Source organism: Lontra canadensis, unplaced genomic scaffold (assembly GCF_010015895.1).
Source record: "Lontra canadensis isolate GAN:19392208 unplaced genomic scaffold, GSC_riverotter_1.0 scaffold125, whole genome shotgun sequence".
NCBI classification, from domain to species: Eukaryota; Metazoa; Chordata; class Mammalia; order Carnivora; family Mustelidae; genus Lontra; species Lontra canadensis.
In genome coordinates this window covers 4,485,575-4,499,086 of record NW_022631119.1, presented here as the reverse complement: position 1 = coordinate 4,499,086, position 13,512 = coordinate 4,485,575, and the positions used below count along the sequence as shown (strand labels likewise).

General features: G+C 55.7%; 1 protein-coding gene across 1 annotated transcript in view; it reads right to left on the bottom strand.

Annotated features, from left to right (window-relative positions):
• Window positions 1-8: 8 nt before the first annotated feature.
• RYR1 (ryanodine receptor 1) overlaps window positions 9-13,512 on the bottom strand; it is a 110,039-nt gene continuing 96,535 nt past the window's right edge. Inside the window, 16 exon segments of the mRNA XM_032841976.1 lie at window positions 9-244; window positions 385-436; window positions 619-719; window positions 816-880; window positions 1,262-1,418; window positions 3,393-3,527; window positions 3,811-3,957; window positions 4,374-4,434; window positions 4,537-4,667; window positions 6,197-6,239; window positions 8,180-8,310; window positions 9,144-9,395; window positions 10,384-10,470; window positions 11,510-11,663; window positions 12,218-12,288; window positions 12,971-13,510. Of these exon segments, the coding sequence (XP_032697867.1) occupies window positions 149-244; window positions 385-436; window positions 619-719; window positions 816-880; window positions 1,262-1,418; window positions 3,393-3,527; window positions 3,811-3,957; window positions 4,374-4,434; window positions 4,537-4,667; window positions 6,197-6,239; window positions 8,180-8,310; window positions 9,144-9,395; window positions 10,384-10,470; window positions 11,510-11,663; window positions 12,218-12,288; window positions 12,971-13,510 (2,223 nt within the window). The 3' untranslated portion in view covers window positions 9-148.

Genomic DNA, 13,512 nt, shown 5'->3' with positions numbered 1-13,512 from the left:
CACAGTGATGTCAGGGGTATAGCACAGACTTTACTTCTCCAGTACATGGTCACGTCCCCCAGCTGCCTTCGGGGGAGGGTTTAGGGGCTAAGGGACTTATGAGAATAAGGCACTTGAGGTTGGGGAGGTGAAGGGCCAGCTGGGGGTCTCAACTAAGCTGGTCCTCATACTGCTTGCGGAAACAATCGCCAGCTGGGAAGAAATCCCAACATCTCTCTTGGTACATCTTCCAGACATAAGACTCCTAGAGTTGGAGCACGGGGAAGAATTGGTCACATCTTCAAATGCTCATGCCGACATGCGCTTCTTACTGCCACCTGCTGCTTGACCTTTTATTAAAACTCCATGTCCCTGCCCGCAGTCCTCCCATTACCACCCGCTTACCTGGCCCGTGTGTTCCGTCTCGTCCTTATTTATCAGATACATCAGGAAAAACCTGAGGCGGGAGGGCAGCGGAGATAGGTCAGGACTACCCTAACTTTCTCCTGATTGGCTGGCTGGGAAGCCACCCACCCCGATACCACATCTAACTGGCCGATGCCCAGTACCACGCCCCTTGCAGTCAGTGGCCACGCCCCCCCCCCCCCCCCCCCGATTGGCCCACCGCCCCGTGCCCACATGTAATTGGCCAGGTTGTGCTCCTCTAGCGTGTGGGTCTCGAACCCGTGCGGTGTCGTATCAAAGTAATCGCTGCCAATCCCGCAGATGAAGCACTTGGTCTATGGGTGGAGGGGGACGTCAGAATCCTGGCCCATTCAACGCCCTCCTCCCCGGGGGTCCGGATTCCCTCTGGGTCGCCCCCAGACTCGACCTACCTCCATATCTTCCTTCACTTGCTCTTGTTGGTCTCGGAGCTCGCCGAAAGCGTCAATGATCAGACCTACCGCGGCAGGTGCAGCAGGTGCGAGTCAGTGCCCAAACTCCGACCCAGCCCAGACTCCTCCCTCTTGGGGCTACCTACCTCTGAGCCTTGCCTCCCACCCCCCATCTCCCTCATCTTATCTCTGCTTCCTGAAGATAATAACACCTAGTGTTTACTGAGCACTTATTATGAGCAAAACACCTAGGAATTAATTCTCACAGTAACGCTGTGAGGTTAGGATCATTAATATTCTCATTTGCAGATGGAGAAACTGAGGCCCAGAGAGGTGACTTGCCTAAAGTCTCACAGTAGGAAGAGGCAGAGCCAGGATATGAGTCCAGGTCGACTACACTCTTAAAGGAGACACTCCCCACTCTCACAACCCTGACCAGCACTGACCCTGGATGATGGCCAGCAGGATGACGATGACAAAGAAGAAGAAGGTGATATCGAAGACCACTCGGTATAGCTCATATTCATCGCCTGCTGGATCCTCAATCTCATCCCCGATGCCCCCACCGGCTCGGACACCCACATACATGTGAAACAGGTAACACTGTGGGGGAGGTGACAAGCATACTGGTCATACATTCTGTCATCCGACATTCTCCAAGTACCTCCAGGGCCCTGGACTGAGGGGACGGACGGGCAGACACAGCAGTGACTGAGCCAGCTCTGGGCCCTGCCCTCCCAGGGCTCACAAACATGGCATCAGATAGTGACAGGCCAGAGTGATCATGGCTGTGATAGGGAGGACACAGGCAGAGGGGGCAGAGCCAGGGTGGGGGAAGCACAGGGCAATCAGGGGAGAAACAGAGGGAGCACAGGAAGCTTTGAAGCTTCGAAAGCCTGACTCAGGGTGATCAGGCTGGACTTCCCTAAAAGAGGGGACATGTGAGAGCTGGAACTTGAAGGAGGTGTTAGGTGGGAGAAAGTGTTCCAGGCAGAGAAAACCACATGTGTTACGTCACCTCTGGGGAGCAAAGAATACATTGTGCTCCCAGGAGGAACTGAAAGAGGTTCAGTGAGGCTAGAAAGTAGAGCTCCAGTAAGCAAGAGCAGGGAGAGAAATGAGGCCAGCTGATGGTTGGGGAGGGCTTCCTGTAGGAGGCAGCACTTAAGTTGAAAGGTGACGTGTCAAGTGAGAGAGGGGCGTGGACATGGGGCCTGTGGTGGAAGAAGGAGAGAATGTCAGATGCTAAGGGTTTGGGTGGGAGGAAACACATGGTCTTAGGGGAACCGAAAGAGGACAGGCAGCCAGGGAGCAAAAAGCAAGAGAGACTGTGGTTAGACTCAGGTAAAGCTGGCTTTTCCCTGGTGTTGTGAACCAAGGGGAGGGATTTGATTTTATCACATAGCACTAGAGAGCTACAAGAAGGTGCTGAGCGAGGAAGGGGGCACGGTACGCCTGACACTTGCGGAAGATTTTCCACTTGTTCTTTCTGTGTCCCCAGGAAGTGAGAGAACCCTGTGTCTCGGTTAAGAGTTCAGGCTGGTGACTGTGGTGGGAACAGGGCTATGCGTGGCAAGACTAGGTCTGGCGGGGCCTCAGATGTCACGCTGAGGGGCTGGACTGTGTCCTGAGAGCAAGGCGCCAGAGTACAGGACATCTTGTGCAATAGCCCTGAGATCATTCTTCCCCACCGTAGCCCGTGCTTCCACAGGCGTGGCTCAGTCTGGTCATGACCACCATTATCAGAATAAAAGAGAACGTATAAACAAGCATGGCATGCTGATGCTTTGGGTGAAATTTTCTTTCTTTCTTTTCTTCCTTCTTTTCTTTCTCTCTCTCTCTCTCTCTCTCTTTCTTTCTGTAATCTCTACACCTAACCTGGGGCTCGAACTTACAACCCTGAGATCAAGAACCACATAGTCAGTCGCTCCACCTACAGAGCTGCCCCTGGGGGAAACTTTCATAGATCACGATGAGAGTAGCTAACACCTACACAATACTTAATACACACCAGGCGCCATTGTAAGACTTTTGAGGGAGCTCCATGAAGTCCTACAATCAGCCGTTGGCTGGAGGCACTGTTATGACACACGTATTTTATGGGGAGGACACCGGAGCATGAGGAGGGTGGGCAGACCACCCCAGATCTCACGGCTCGTGAGCCACAGGGGCACGATGCGTGAGCACCTTTCCAACAATAATAGCTTTAAAGGCTCAAATAGGGGCGTCTGGGTGGCTCAGTGGGACCTGTGCCTTCGGCTCAGGTCATGATCCCAGGGTCTTAGGATCGAGCCCCAAATCGGGCTCTCTGCTCAGCAGGGAGCCTGCTTCCCTTCCTCTCTCTGCCTGCCTCTCTGCCTACCTGAAATCTCTGTCAAATAAATACATAAAATCTTTAAAAAAAATAATAAAGGCTCAAATAACACGACAAAGGCAATGAACGCTTACTGAGGACTGACTGTGTGTCTGGCGCCGTTCAAAGGCCCCCACGGTAAATCTGCGAGGTAGGTTCTCCTATTAACCTCCTTGACAGACGGGAGCGCTAAGGGCCCTCGAGTGCCGGGGGGAGGGTCTCACCGTCATCATATCGTCACACTTCATGTCAGGCTCGTCCTCATCCTCACTCTTGTTGTAGAACTTGCGGAAGAAGTTGAAGGCCACCACGGTGTAGAGGTAGACAACCACCGCCAGGAGGCCCACGGTCATCACCAGCTGGGGACGCATGGGGGTGGGGGGTGGGTGTGCTGTCAGCTCCATGCTCAGCCTGCCCCTCCCCAGGCCCAGTTTCCCCGGCACCCCCCACCCCGCCCCTGCAACTGTCAGCCAGTGTGGCCCTCCCTCCCCGGTCCCACCATGCACACCCACCCTGGCTCAGCCCACCCAGCCTCACCCCTCCTCATGGGAGCCACCCAGCCCTGCCCCCTCATTCACCCCTACTCAGACTACCAGCTCATCCCCTCCAGGCTCACAGCCCTAAGTCAGGTCCTCCATACACCTGCTTTCCATTATGGGTGACGGAGGAGAGGATGGTTCGCAGCGTCTTGACCCCCATGGCAATGTCCAGGAGGTGGGCAGCGAAGAAGAAGTTGTTGTAGTGTCCCAGGAGGGACATCACCATGTACCAGCCCAGATACAGGAAAGACTGTGGGCACACAGGGTCAGGGGTTAGGGAGCGCGCGGGACTCATGGGGAGCACTCAGGGGGTCAGGGAGTGCTCATGAGGGTCAAGGGGCATCTGGGGGGTTAGGGAGCACTATGGGAACATTTGAGAGGAATGGGAGTGCTCTGGGGGTCAGAGCTTAGGGAGTATTTGGAGGATCGGGAGCACTCAGGGTGAGAAGCCATCCCCAGGGCAGAGGGAACCCTCTGCTGAAGGACAGTCTGAGAATTCAAGAGCACCCAAGGGACAAGGGGCCTTGGGTAGGGGGGCATGGGGCTTTACAGGCCGAGGTGCACAAGGGCTCAGGAGTCAATCCCTGGTTCAAGGTTCCGGGAGGCTCCAGCCCCCCAAAGGCCCTTCTCCTGTAGTTCCTCCCCCACCAATGGGCCCCTCCTCACATTGTCTGTGAAGATGACCCCAAACTTCCAGATCTGGTACTTGACATCAATGGACATGAGCCTGTGCAGGGCGGGAGGAAGAGGGATGGCCAGATGCCTGATGCTCAGACCCTGGCCACCTTCCCTGGCCACCCCAGGCCCTATAGGCCAGTTCCCAACTCACCAGGTGAGCAGTCCTGGTGGTGGTTCAGGCTTTCGCTCATTGTGGGCTGTGATCTCCAGTGTGGCCAGATCCATGCCCAGCAGCTCAGCGATCCGCTCCCGCCCGTAGATGTCCCCATGCTTGTCCAGGACCTGCGTAGGGGAGCGTGTGGCGGTGGGGACATGGCTGGAGTCAGGGAGGGCCACAACCTACATGGGGTGAGGCTGGGGACACTCTGAACTTTGTGTGAGAAATTGGGGTGCATCTTTCTGGAGAGAAGGGCCAGAGCTTTCTTCAGATGCCCAGCGGGAGGGTCCAAGAGTGATAAAGTTTCAGTTGATTCATTAGCCAAATTCATAGGGATAATTTACTATGATCAGATCAGTAGTCAAGAAACCCTATATAATTGGGTCTCTGTCATCTGTGAACTTATCTTCCCGTCCTTCACTCTGCTCCAGCCACACAGACACACAGACCTCCTTTCAGCTCCTCAAATATACCAGACACATTGCTACCTCAGGGCCTTTGCGTTGGCTCTTCCTCCTGCCTAAGACACTCCCCCCAGATTTCTACCTAAGTCACCCTTTCACTTCATTAACTGGTGTGTCCTTTCCTGCCTACGCCCAGCCAACACACACACACACACACACACACACACTCCCCTCTTCACTTTTTTTTCTTGTACAACACTTATCACCACGTAAACCCTATAAATGTGCTCAGCATCTGTCTTGACAGCCTGAGTGTTGTGTTTACAGCTGGATTCCAGCCGCCTAAAGCGATTCTGGGCACAAAGCAGGTGCTCAATAAATGTTTGTTGAGTGAACGAAGGATCTAATTTTCCTTGGTGCCAGATACTGCTCATGCAGTAGCCCATGTAATCTTCACAACCACCTGTGGGGTCAGCCCTCTTACGATGACCCCACTTTGAATCTGAGGGAAACCGAGGCACAGAAAGGCCATCACAGCTAGGGGCAGAACAGCAGACAGTCCAGCTCTGGAGTCTGTGCACTTCACTTCCTCCCTCCTTTTTTTTTTTTTTTAAGATTTTATTTATTTGACAGAGAGAGAGATCACAAGTAGAGAGAGAGAGAGAGGAGGAGGCAGGCTCCCCGCCTAGCAGAGAGCCCGATGCGGGACTCGATCCCAGAACCCTGAGATCAGGACCTGAGCTGAAGGCAGAGGCTTAACCCACTGAGCCACCCAGGCAGCCCCCACTTCCTCCCTCTTAACTAATACTTATTGGGTCCTCATTCCGAGCCGGGTACTCTGCTGCATTCATTCCACGTATCATGTCATCACAGAGGGAGGTGAGATTATTGTGCCCATTTCCAGATGGGCAAACTGAGGTAGCCAAAACCCTTTGCCCAGGGTTGCACATAAAGTGACTGCTTGTCAGGGCAGGCACATCCAGGTGGCAGCAAGAGACCCCACCCGGTTGGGGCGCCTGGATGGCTCAGTGGGTTAAGCCCACTGCCTTCAGCTCAGGTCATGATCTCAGGGTCCTGGGATCAAGCCCCGCATTGGGCTCTCTGCTCAGCGGGGAGTCTGCTTCCCCCTCTCCCTCTATCTGCCTCTCTGCCTACTTGTGATCTATGTCTGTCAAATAAATAAATAAAATGGTAAATAAAAAAAAAAACCCGCCCAGGAGGCCCTGCCACCTCCCCATCCATGTCCTCACCTTCCGCTTGACAAACTTATCCCAGTAATTGCTGGGGAAAGACCTGCCAAAAGAGAGAGACCCAGAGATATTAGGGTGGGAAGGGCCAGAAGCCACCAGCCAGGCCAGGGTGGGCGGAAGTTCCAACGCTTTTCACACAGGGAACCCTGCTCAGCAGGGCTGTGTCCTCCTAGGAGTTGGGGTCTAGAGACCTCATGCCAGGGGAAGTTTACCCCAGGCCAACCATGACCCCAACGCCATGTTGGTGGAGCCCACGGGAGACAGCAGGCTTGCATGCGGAGGTGGGAGGTGCAGAAGAGACAAAACTACCCTCCGTTTGGTGTAAGCTCTTTGGATGATGATTCTGGCCCATTAGTTACCAGTTTTCATATTCACAGGCTGATGCCCTAAAATCCTGCCAAGATGGGGAATGAGTTTCGTTGGTTTGGGCGTGGAGGGTTATCATGAATCCATGAGTTCAGACCTATTTGATGTGTTTCGATCTGTGGCACTTCCTCTCCTTACCGAGGCTCAGACTGCCCCGACCTGTCCAGTGGGAGCCCCTTCTGGATGCTACTTTCCACTGAGCACATCCTTGCTCCGTGACACAAGGTAACCGGCTGGCTGCATGTCCCCACCCCAGCCCTGAAATTTGCTGCTTCTCTGAGGAGCTTGGTTCCTTTTTGTGGGAAATGGTATCTAGAGGTCAAGGTCTTGAGCAGACACAACTTTAAACAGATGTTTCCAGGGCGCATCATGGCTCAGTTGGTTAAGCATCCAATTCTTGGTTTTGGCTCAGGTCATGATCTCGGGGGCCTGGGATCAAGCCCTGCATCAGGCTCTGCACTCGGTGTGGAGTCTGCTTGTCCTTCTCCCTTTTCCTCTGCCCCTCCCCACCTCTCAGTTAAAGAAATAAAATCTTTAAAAAATAAACAGAGGGGCGCCTGGGTGGCTCAGTGGGTTAAGCCTCTGCCTTCAGCTCAGGTCATGATCCCAGGGTCCTAGGATCAAGCCCCGCATCAGGCTCTCTGCTCGGCAGGGAGCCTGCTTCCTCCTCTCTCTCTCTCTCTCTCTCTGCCTACTTGTGATCTCTGTCTGTCCAATAAATAAATAAATAATATTTTTAAAAATAAATAAATAAATAAAAAATAAACAGAAGTTTCTCCCTTACTCTGTGAAGCGTGTGCACTTGAATGTGTAGAAGTTAGACGTGCCTTTGATGGTGACAATGAGAGCATAGGATGTCCCTGGTGTGGTTTCTCTCTCCCCTTCCTTGAACCACCTCTCCTGGGCAGGACCCCATAATAAAATAACTTCCAACACTTATCCAGGACTCACTGTGCCTCAGAAACTACACAAATTCATTTTTTCATTACAAGAACCTCAGTGCTATTATTTACCCTCCTTTTACAGATTCGGAAATGGAGGCATAGAGAGGCTAAGTGACTTGACTGAGAATTCCCAGCTGGGGTGTGGCCAACCCAGGCTTTGAACCTGACCTGGTGTTCTTATTCTAGAGATGACATGGCCCCACTGTATGAACACATGAAATGGGACTTCATGGCAGGGGTGAGGGGTTGGGGCCAGAGGGGGCTGGGAATGCAATTTGGGAGTCTGGAGTCCCACCACATCACTCTCGCATACCCTTGTTCCCTCTCTGAGGTCAATTTAAAAACCAAGTGATTTCCTATCGCCTACTCATGACAGCTGGGTAAGAATCACACGTTGGGGCAGGGTTTAAATGCAGGTTCCTGGGCCCCGTCCCAGACTCACTGAACCGGAATCTCTGGGGTTTGGCTTCGGGGGATCTCCATGTGTCACCAGCACCCCCATAGGTATGTGGAAAATTTGTCCATATTACGGAGGGGAAGACTGAGGCTTGGGGAAACTGAGTCAGGGCCGGCAGTGACCAGAACCTCGGGCTTCTGAGGCCCAGGCCTGGCCTGGAGTGGAAGCCCAGCTCTGTGCTCTCCACCCGCCCCCAGGTGGGGGACCGGGCCTTACGGTGTGTTGAGCACCAGCCGGTCCCATTGGCCCTTCACGTCGTCATCCTCAGGCTGCTCTGTGATGTAGAGGCCGTCAAACTCCAGCTTTCGGGCCAGCTCCTTCTCCCGTTTAAAGATCACCAGGGGCACCTGGATCGTTCAGGGAGGCACAGGGGTAGGCATCAGGCCATGGAGGAGGAGGCCACAGCCTCAGTGAGAGGTGGGAGATCTTGCTGGCACCGGGGTGAGACCCCACGTCTAGGGAGCTTCCCCGGAGCAATCAGGGCAGTCATGGGGAAAGGTGGGCAGGTGGGTCAGGGCTGGGATGGGAGCAAGTCACGAGAGCCCAGAAATGGTGCCTGAAGGAGGCTGGGGCTTCCCCAAGGGAGGGGGGATGAATAAAACAGAGGCAGGCAAAAGGAGCTGGAAGTGAGGGAAAGGATTCCAGGCAGAGGGAACAGCATATGCAAAAGTTCTAAGTCAAAAGAACTCTATTCCTCCAACAGTAAAGCATCAAGATTGGTTCAGACAGACCCATTGGAACCCAACTGAAGCGCTCATAACATGCCTCTGGGGCATCACAAACCTCAGGCATTGTTATGTCAGAATCCACACTCCCCTGTTAGTGCCCATGTCACATCCGAGACCCCACAGACCCCCACGAGCCTTCATTCGCCAGCTGATCAGTATACAGAAAATAATAGTCACTGTGACAAAGTCTGCCTCTTGATCCAGAAATTAATACGGTCCCAGGCCCTGGCTTCTCACCTGTGACCTACATGAGTTCTGGGTTTGAATACTGTCCTTCCTGAAGACCCCAATCTTGTACCCAGTCCCCGCTGCCTTTACTCCAGTTCCAGGCTCCCTCTGTCCCAAGCACCATGGGAGATCGCCCCACCCATGCCCTAGACTCTCGCGGTGGCCCAGTACCTCTCCCTATCCAATGAGCCCCTCCCTGCCCCAGAACCGCCGTCATGACCCACCTTGAGGCAGTTGTAGCCAATGATGCAGAGGAAGGCCACCAGCGTATGGAGCAGGCTCAGACAGCGCAAGGCGGGCTCCATGTAGCCGGTGCTCTCCTCCAGGAAGTAGTACACCATGTTCTCATCCTCATCACCCTCCGCTTCCTCGCCGGCCCCCGAGCCCCAGCCAGAGCCGCCACCAGACCCTGCACCTGACAAGTCCCCAGCTGCTGAGCCCTCCACGTCGTCCTCCCCTGGCGGAGAGTCTGAGACCTGAAGGGGACAGAGATCAGGTCAGGGCCTGCCACACCCGGAAGCCATGAACACACCTAACAGCCTCCATTCCTGAGGCTGGGGGTGGCGGTGGGGTGGGAGGCAGGAGGCAGATACAACTTCGGTGAGACTGTCAATCAAGATGAGGGGTGGGCCTGGAACCCTGACTAGCAGGTCAGACTCTGCCCTGGGAATCTGACTATTGAACTGACAGGAAGCTGTTGGAGCTGATTCTCCTTAGCAGCAGATCCTTGCAGAGACTGACCACCAATATTAACACGAATGCTAAAATTAGACATAGCTGATGTTTATGCAGCACTTTCTATATGCCAAGTACTGTTCTAAGTGCTTTACACGTGCTAATCCTCTTGTAAGCCCCACAGCTCTCAGAGATAGACACTGCCAGTGTCCCATTTTACAGATGAGGAAACTGAGGGGCAATGAGGTTAAGGCCCTTGCCTAACATCATACAGCCAGTGGGTGGTGGAGCTGGGATTCGATCCCACAGAAGCCAGCTAGACTGTTATCTACCTGTCCTGTTATCTAGATCTCCGGTAAGAACCCAAGGGCCCTTTTGTCTCTCAGGAGGTCTGGTTCTGAGCCCTTTCCTTCCATCCCATAAGCTGCCCATTTCCTCCTCCCCGCAGATTTCTCCTTAGCTTATGAAAAAGCAAAGAAGCTTCATTGAATCAGTGCACATCGCAGAGGCCAAGGTCTGCACCCAGGGCTGGTGAGTGGCAGAGCTGAGCATGGAAGCCCACACTGGTTTCCTGCTCTGTCCCAGATGCACCCAGATACCCACACACGCTCCTGCGGGGGTCCCAAGATCCGGCGTCCAGCCAGAACCTCCCAGGCACCCCCAATCCAACACCTTGTCCCAAGGGGCCCTGGGAACCTGGTAGGGGCCCTGGGAACCTGGTAGTGGCCGAGCCGCCCTGTCCCCCAGCAGAGATAAGCGCCTATCCTCTGGCCCCCTTGTGACCAGCACCTTATAAAACAGCAAGATGAAGTTGATGGCAAAGGCCAAGAAGAGCGCAAGGAATCGCAGGGTGTAGAAGTTCCGGGAGAGGTAGTTCTAAGATGAGGAAAGAAAGGGAAAGAGCTTACAGTCCACCTTCTTCCCTGGAGAATCTGTCCCATCATCCACCCAACAATCCAAAATCTGGTTCACAACGTCCCAGTTATTGAGTGCTTACTGCATACCAGGATGTGCACTAAGAGCTTTATACACACGAATGTGTGCGGCTCTCACTGCACCGCCACGAAGCGGGCACAGCTGATCCGCCCATTCTACAGATGAGGACACCGGGCCTCGGGGAGGTGAGAGGTCTTGCTCAAGGTCACACAGCCAAGAAGTGGCAGACCTGAGGTTTGAGACCAGGCACTTCACTTCCAGAGTCCATACTCCCAACTGCTCTGGTATGTTGCTTCCTGTGTGAGGCTTTAGCCCAGATAGATGACACGTATGTCCATCTCTCCCTCCCTCTTTCTCTCTTCATCATTCTTCCTGTCCCTCATTCTTCCCACGCATCCTCGCTGGACCACCTTTCCCCCCCAACAGGTTTCCTTCAGCCCCTCATCTCAGGCTGGGCCTGGAGAGGAGGCAGGACAGGTGGAGCCCTGAGCCCTGCCCTCCCAAACTCTCTCCCTTCTTTCTGGGTTGGATGAGGACATGAGTTCTCCCCACAACCTCGGACAGGAGGGGCTGGGACCAGTGCGGTGGCTCTGACCCAAAGGCTGAGAGCCAAGAAAGAGGCCGTGGTGGGAGGAACAGAAGCATGTCCTCGCTTGGATTAACTCTGGCTAGCACGTGGGGGTGGAGAGCCGAGGCAGGGGGCCCCAGAGGAGCAAAGGTATAGGGGTTGGAATAAGGATCTTGAGCAGGGGCCAAGTGGGGGGGCCACCTAAGTGGGAGGCCACCTAAGATGCTGCCCTGTGACCAGGTCCTGACTCTGTCTGGGGACATCTGTGCCCTCACACCAGCCTGGCTTCTTCTGAGCATTAAGCCTGCAACAGGTGAGCTCCAGGACAGGGTGCAGAAAAGAGGTGCTGTGAAGGCACTGGGAGGTCTCCCTGGAAGAGGAGGTGCCAGCAAGACCTTGCGGGGTCCTCACCAAGAACTTCACCCTCTGTACTTCCAGTTCTCCCCAGAATTCCAAGCCCCCACCTCCAGCCTCCTCCTTCTTTGGAGGGGGTGGAGGAGGTGCTGTCTTCTTGGGGGGCTCTGGTGGGGGTTCAGGGACTTCTTCCTTCTCCCCATTCTCAGCACTGCAGGGCAGGACAAAGAAAGAGTGAGGAGGTGCCCGGGCAATCCATCCATTCATTCAATCATTCATTCATTCAAAGCCGTGCACTGGGGGCCCACCCCATGCTTGGCCCAGGTCTGGATGGTGTTGTAGACACAGTGATGAGTCGCTGCCTCCATGGGTGACAGACTGGTCACCAGGCAGTGGCAGCCCAGAGGGGTCAGAGCTGGATGAGGGATGCTCAAGAGGGTTGTGGGAGCCCCAGAAACACATTTTCCACTTGTTGGCAAGGTATGTGTGTCAAGGTAAGCTTCCTGGAGAAGGAGGCATGTGAGCCCAAATGGGAAGGAGAAGGAAGACTGAGATGAGCATGGGAGAAAGTGCTCCAAGCAGAGAGAACAGCCCATAGGAAGGCTTGGAGGCAAAAGAGGAGCCTTTTGGGCTCCTTCTGGGGCTCCTTTTGGGCCCCAGCCTGGTCTGGGTGAGGCTGAGGACACAGCATGACCTCAGGAGGCTTTGGGTCCAGGAGGGAGACAATGACAGGGGCTGGGCCCCTTGGACTCCAAGGCCACTCACTCGGCTTTCTCAGGCTCGGGTTCGGGTTCTGGCTCGGGTTCTGGAGGCAGCTCCTCTTCCTCTCCATCCACCTGGAAGCAGAGCAAGCATCAGGGACCAGCTGCCACCCCAAGCGCCTCTCAGAGCACCTCTGCCTGCCTGTTCCTCTCTGGGTCCCCATCTGGTCATTTCCCCCAGGGCAATCTGTTTCCTCTCCTCCCATCAGAGGAGGGATTACGAGAGTCTCATTTTAGAGGGGAAACTGAGGCTCAGGGAGGTGGAACGTCTTGCCAAAGCACTGTGCAGAGTCAGGCTGACTCCAGGTGGAGGTCTTATTCCCCAGGGCTTCCCTTCACCTTGACAACCGCAGCCCGAGGGCACTCAGGGCCTGAGGGTGGGGGCTACTTAATTCCTCACAACCACCTGCTTATATCTGAGGGGCTCTCCCAGCGTCCCTGACCCTGTCCCGGGCTGTTCCAGTTACCGGTCCCCTTTCCCCTCTAACTAGGTTTCAGGGTCTTTCCTCTCTCTTTATGCAAATATCCTGATCTCTCCCAGAAGCACTACCTGTTTCAAGGTCTCCGTCTCGGAGTCCATTTCACCGTGTGTCTCTCCCTCCCTGGTCTATGATCTCTGGTTCGTCTCTGCGGGCCTATCTCTCAGGCTCTCTCTCCTCTCTCTGTCTCTCAGAGTCTCCCTCCCAGTCTGGTCCTCCCTCTTAGGCCCAAGGTCTCCAAAACCCCAGAGCCCCCACCACCCCGCGGGCCCTCTCACCCCCAGCTTCCTCTTGATGATGGGGGAGCCCTCGGGCGTGGGCGGCTCCGCCGGCGTCGTGTCACCCATGTCCCCGAGGCCGCCCGCCCCTTCGGGCCGGAAGGGGCCCCCGTCCGCCACGGCCACAGCCCCGTCGGCGCCTCCCGGGCCGGCCTCGTGCGCCGCCACCTCCTCGTCGCCCGCGCCCTCCGCCTCATCGCCCGCGCCCTCGCCCGCGCCCTCGCCGTCCGCGTCGCCGCCGGGCCCGGCTGTCTGCTCGCCGTGCACCTCGTCGCCCGTGGGGTCGGGCATGCCGGCCAGGAGCTCGGTCACCGTCACCTTCTTGGCGCCCTCCACGAGGCCGCCGCCGAAGAGCGAGCGCCAGAGCAGGCGCAGCGCGCCAGCCGCCGCGCCCGCGCCCGCGCCCGCAGCGCGCGTCACCGCCGCCCAGAGCAGCGAAGCCACCGCAGCGGCCGCCTCGCGCGCGGTGAGCCGCCGCAGCCGCCGCACGCGCCGCCGCAGGCTGCGGTAGCTGAGGCCGCGCAGCGCCCGGGCCGCCGCCT